General features: G+C 46.6%; 1 protein-coding gene across 1 annotated transcript; it reads left to right on the top strand.

Annotated features, from left to right (window-relative positions):
- LOC118756263 lies at nucleotides 1–6,171 on the top strand (the record flags this gene model as incomplete). Its single annotated transcript, XM_036491034.1, is given in 2 exon segments — nucleotides 1–221; nucleotides 283–6,171. A coding segment is annotated over 1 exon segment (5,175 nt). The 3' UTR covers nucleotides 6,132–6,171.
- Nucleotides 6,172–6,195: the final 24 nt, after the last annotated feature.

The following is a 6,195-nucleotide window of genomic DNA, read 5'->3' as shown; positions in this document are numbered from 1 at the left end:
TGTTAGCGCAGTTACTTGCTTGTTCATTTGAATGTATTAGTCTATTTGTACCTTAATGTTGTTAGAGTAGTCACTTGCTTGTTCAAGCGAGCCAATCCTCTGAATGTACCATAATGTAATGTAACGATTGTTATCGATTCTAATTTTGTAAAAACGACCACATCACTAATGAAAAACTCATTCGTGATCTGGAGTTTTAAGCGGAGGAAGCACACAAAAGTGTAAGAGTTGTTTTTTATTGAAAAATTATTAATTGTAACCTAACGTATGTGTATTTTTTAGGAAATAAAGCATCACGCCTTGTAAAGCGTTTTTCTCAGCAAGGCTAGCTCTTATTTTTTCGTTCCTCGCCAGATCACGTTTCAACAGCCTTTATTTCACTTTTTACCAAAAAAGAAACAGCAAGTGAGGTGCGTGAATAGTAGTACGCACGTGGAGTGTAATTGCGCAGCGGACTTGGTAAAAAGTGTGCACCGGAAGTATTGAGTGTGCAGAACCGGGAGTATTAAGTGTGCATCGGCTACATTGGCCCTGCATCAGCATTTTTAAGAGAGTAAAAACGAAACTAAATTGTGCACAGGCGTTGGGTTGCGGTTCGCAGTAGTATAAGGGTGTACCAGCCGACTTAATTCGCATTCGGAGTAGTAAAACGCGCACTAGGAGTATTAAAGCGGTACACGGTCGGAGCGCATCAAGCAAAGGGCACACTGAGGCCATCAGCAAGATCCTGTGGAGTGGCGTGTAGACCACGGAGGCGTACAAAGTATCAAGCAAACAAGCGAGAGGAGATTTGGTAAGTGATTATGAGAGATTGATTTGGGTAGGGGGTTCGTTAGTCGGTTAGTAGGTCCATAAGTAGGCAAAACCACGTAACCTCCGAAAAATTAAAAAGGCGGGAAAAGCACCGCGTAGCCATCTTTCTTTGTTGAAACACGCGCCAAGCAACCATTTTAAATATGCCAGTAACACGTTCGGGAACAACTACGGATAATAGTGCGAGAGAAGGAGACGGCGATAACTACGACGAACTTGAAGCAACCGTAGTCGAGCGGATTCCAACGAATCAAATCGTGCAACCGTCGGTAGAAACAAGACTAGCGGAAATTTTGCAGCAGGTTCAAAACCTACAAGAGGAGCTGAGACAGACTAGGCAGGCGCAAGCAAACACGGTCGGCGCAGGGGATAGCTATGGAATTATTACAGCTGCCTCCAGTGAAACGGGCCGTTCTCAAACCACATCGCAAGTGGGTGCAACACGGAAACTCTACGATTTGCCGGAATTCGACGGCCGTCCAGAGGACTGGCCAATGTTTAAGGAAACATTCATAATGACTACAACGGAGTACCAGTACAGTGACACGCAGAACATGATGCGCTTACAGAAAGCAATCAAAGGCAAAGCAAGGGAGACGATCGAGTGTTTACTAATACACAGCAGAAACGTGAAGCAAATCATCAAAACTTTAGAAGAACGCTATGGGAAGCCGGAGCTGCTGGTGAAGAGTCAATTAAAGAAGATACGAAGTGTGGCACCAATCTCCGAAAATCATATCGACCAGTTAGTGACGTTCGCGACGAAGGTTCAAAATTTATCCTCCTTTCTTCAGGCTGCTGATTGTGAGTATCATTTGTCAAACCCTACGTTGATGGAAGAGTTGCTGATTAAACTTCCTATGCAAAGGCGTATTGAGTGGGCAAGACATGCCTCTACAATTGTACCGCGACCAACGATCTGCCACTTTAGCGACTGGCTACAGGAATTATCCAAAATCGTGAATTCAGCCTGTGTGTACTCGAGCTCGGAACCGCGTCAACCCAGAACTGAAGGGCGCACAAGATTTTTCCACACAAACGAGGTCAACAGTGAAAGTTCGTGGCGAGATAAATGCGAAGCGTGTGCAGAGAGGCACACACTCAGTAAGTGTAAAAGATTTTTAGACATGGATCAAGGAGAGAGGTGGCGTTTAGTTCGTCGAAGAAGACTCTGCTTTAATTGTTTGAAAGGCAATCACCGTAGCAGCGTTTGTCATGAACAGCACGAGTGTGGTAATGAGCATTGCACAAAACGGTGGCATATCCTCCTTCACGAGCGTAGCGGAAGAGAACGTGTACGCGGGGTATCGCACAGGCAACAATCTTCACGGCAAGCATCGAATCACGTAGCACAGCAGCAGCAACAAGCCGTGCAGCTACAACCCGTTTCACCGGAGGGAATACAACAAGTTTTTACGAACACTATCCCGTCTAACAAAGCATCGAAATTGTTGTTTAAAATTGTACCAGTTATATTGTATGCCAATTCGAGGGAAATCAAAACTTATGCGTTTTTCGACGAAGGGTCTGCTATATCACTAATCAACCGTGCCTTAGCAACTCGCCTTGGGCTTAAGGGGTACAGCGATAGTATAACGTTGCAATGGTTTGGCAGCACAACTGTCACTGAACCTTCTTGTAGGGTAGATGTAGAGATTTCCGGCATTGAGCGAGGTAGCAAGAAGTTTAATATGCGAAACGTGCGTACGGTTTCAAATCTCCAATTGCCAATGCAGTCGATAAGCCTGTCGGACCTTCATTATAAGGATCAACATCTGCCACTACGCGAGTATTCTGGCGCTGTGCCCGAACTCCTAATAGGATTGGACAATGCGTATCTTGGAGTACCACGACGAACGGCTCACGACGGTAGCAGAGGTTATGCGGTGGTGCTGACAAAACTCGGATGGGTAATCTACGGAGCAGGGCGACGTCCATTGAACCAGGCGCGTTATCATACAATGTTTGCGCGAGTGAGTGAAGCGGGCGAAACTTCTCAGCTGGAGGACCTCATCCATGATTACATAATCAACGAAAGCATGGGCGTAGGTGTTGTGAAACAGGTGATTGAAGCCGAAGATATTGTGAGGGCAAAGAAACTGTTGCAGGAGAATACAAAGCGCAACGGAAACCAATTTGAAACGTGTTTATTGTGGAAGGATGATAACATAGAGTTGCCGGCAAGTAGGGAGATGGCAGAAAAGAGATTTTACGCACTAGAGAGAAAATTTAAACGCGACGACGATTTGAAAAAAGCATATGCGACGATTATAGCAGGGTATGTGGCGAAAGGGTACGCCAGTAAACTAAGTGAAGAGGAGGCAGCAGTTAAAGGCAAGCGTACCTGGTATTTGCCTCATTTCGCCGTGTATAACCCGAATAAGCCCGCGAAAATCAGGTTAGTGTTTGACGCAGCAGCGGAGTCAGAAGGGGTGTCGTTGAACTCGGCACTGTTAAGTGGGCCAGATTTATTGCAGCCGCTGGGAACGGTGCTAATGAAATTTAGGCAAAAACAAATCGGGGTTTGCGCCGACATAGTGGAGATGTTCCACCAGGTGAAGATTCGAGATGAAGACTTGTCGTCACAACGATTTTTATGGAGATACGATCCTGAGGCCCGCTTGGATGAATACGTAATGAATGTGATGACCTTCGGAGCCACATGCTCGCCGTGTTCAGCGCAGTTCGTAAAGAACAAAAACGCTGACGATTTTGAGGAGTTCCCTGAAGCAGTGGCAGCCATCAAAAATAACCACTATGTCGACGACTTTGTACATTGTTTCTCTAGCGAAGAAGATGCCCTGAGAATAACGAGCCAGGTAATTCGGATCCATAAAAAAGGTGGTTTTGAACTGAAAAGGTTCGTGTCTAACTCTGAGGTCATTAGCAATTTAAATAAAGAACCCTTTTCCATGCCTATGTTGAACCTTGATAGGGAAAACGCCCAGCTGTTTCAGAAGGTGCTCGGGATGTCCTGGAATACCGAGGAAGATGCCTTAAAGTTTGTGCTGTCCTTTGGGAAGGTGAATCGGGATGTTTTTAACAAGGAAAGGAAACCAACAAAACGCGAGGTGCTCAGCGTAGCAATGTCTGTCTTTGATCCATTTGGAATAGCAGCGGAATACTCCTTAGAAGCGAAACTAATCCTGCAAGCGATGTGGCGAGAGCGTAAAGGCTGGGACGAGAGAGTTTCAGATGCGGTATATGAGAACTGGAGAAGGTGGCTTGAAGCGCTGCGGGAATTGGAGAAGATAACTGTACCCCGCTGCTACGGAGCGACATTTATGCTAATACCAGTAGAACTGCACGTGTTTTCGGACGCAAGCGAGTCAGCATATGCAGCTGTAGCCTACTGGAGGCTTCAGGATGAATGCAGCAACACTCGAACGTGCTTCATCGCTGGGAAGACCAAATGTGCTCCTATCAAACTCGTATCCGTTCCTCGCCTTGAGCTGCAGTCGGCAGTGCTCGCTGCGCGCCTTAGACAAAATGTTGTCAACAGCCATGATAAGGTCCCGGTCAAGGTAGTGATGTGGTCGGACTCGAAAACCGTTCTAGCCTGGATAAAATCAGATCACCGACGTTATAAGCCTTATGTAGCGCATCGAGTCAACGAAATCCTGGAAAATAGCGAGTTAGACGAATGGAGATGGCTGCCGAGTGCCCTCAATCCTGCGGACTTTGGGACACGCCCTAGAGATCGTAAGCGCGAATCTTTTTGGTTAACAGGACCGAAATTCCTCAAAGAAGAAGAAAAAAACTGGCCACCGAACGTAGTATGCGACGCTACCAATGTGGAACTTCGAAATAAATTTACGTTTCTTTTAATACAAATTGATACAAATTTTTTAAAGAAATTTTCATGTTTTTTGAAACTTAAGAGAGTAGTCAGCTGGACACTGAGATTTGTGAAAAACTGCCGTACCACGGAAGGAATGCGAGCTTATGGGAACTTAAAGGTAAACGAGCTTGAACGAGCTGAAATGTGTATCGTCCGAGCGGTGCAAATGGAAGCCTTCCTGGATGAATATCATTCCCTGCAGGCAGGCGATAAGATAGAGAAGGGCAGCGCGCTTTGGAACCTGAGTCCCATCATGGACGATAACGGCATAATGAGAATTGGCGGTCGAATAGACGCAGCAACCATGGTTCCGACCTGGACGAGACGCCCCGCGATCTTACCTAACAAATGTCATGTAACAGAAATTATAGTTGACTATTTTCATCGAATTTGGAGACATCAGAATGAGTCGACGATAATCGCCGAAATTCGTCGTAAGTATTGGATGCCGCGCATAAGAACGGAAGTACGTCGCGCCGCTGCGAGATGTCAAGTATGCCTCAAGGAGAAAGCCGTTCCTCGACCGCCACAGATGGGACAACTACCAGCAGACCGGCTTACACCATTTGTTAGGCCTTTTACCTACACAGGATTAGATTACATGGGCCCGTTTACGATAACCATCGGTCGGCGTAGCGAAAAGCGCTGGATCGCTTTATTCACTTGCCTTACTACACGGGCGATACACTTGGAATTGGCGAAGGACTTGACTACTGATACTTGCCTGATGTGTTTGAGAAATTTTATGTGCCGACGTGGTATTCCTGTGCGTATTCGGTCGGATAATGGTACGAACTTTGTCGGCGCTGACAGAGAATTGAAGCGACAATTGAAGGAGTTTAATGACGGTAAGATAGCCGATGCACTTGTAAACAAGAATGTAGAGTGGGTATTCAACTGTCCCTCAAATCCCCACGCTGGTGGCTGCTGGGAGCGTCTAGTGCGGAGCGTTAAGCGAGCTATGGGGCACGCACTATATAATGAAAACCTACATGAGCACAGCCTTTACCATCTCATGTGCGAGGCGGAAAACATCGTAAATTCGAGGCCTCTGACTCACATCCCGTTGGACACCGCCACTGACGAACCTCTAACCCCAAACCATTTTCTTATAGGTACACCAAACTCCGAGCAAACACCGCACCCGCAGGAAGAGAAGTTCCAGGCCACACGTAAGCAATGGCGAAAAGTTCAACAAACGCAGTATCGATTTTGGAAGAAGTGGGTTAACGAATACCTGCCTGACCTCGTCCGAAGAACCAAATGGTACCAACCGGTAGAGCTCCTAGCAGTAGGAGACCTCGTACTCGTATGCGACAGTAGCCAGCATCGATCCAGATGGCTCATGGGACGCCTGGTGAAGGTATTCCCGGGAAAAGATGGTCAAGTGAGATCTGCAGAAGTCCAGACGAAGACGGGCACATTTAAGCGGCCGGCCTGCATCTTAGCTAAGCTGGAGTTGGGTAAATCTGGTTAGATTTACGGGGGAGGGGCTGTTAGCGCAGTTACTTGCTTGTTCATTTGAATGTATTAGTCTATTT

This window comes from Rhagoletis pomonella, unplaced genomic scaffold (assembly GCF_013731165.1).
Source record: "Rhagoletis pomonella isolate Grant_MI unplaced genomic scaffold, Rhpom_1.0 Rhpom_scaffold_09502, whole genome shotgun sequence".
NCBI lineage: Eukaryota > Metazoa > Arthropoda > Insecta > Diptera > Tephritidae > Rhagoletis > Rhagoletis pomonella.
This window is presented reverse-complemented; position numbering and strand designations above follow the sequence as displayed.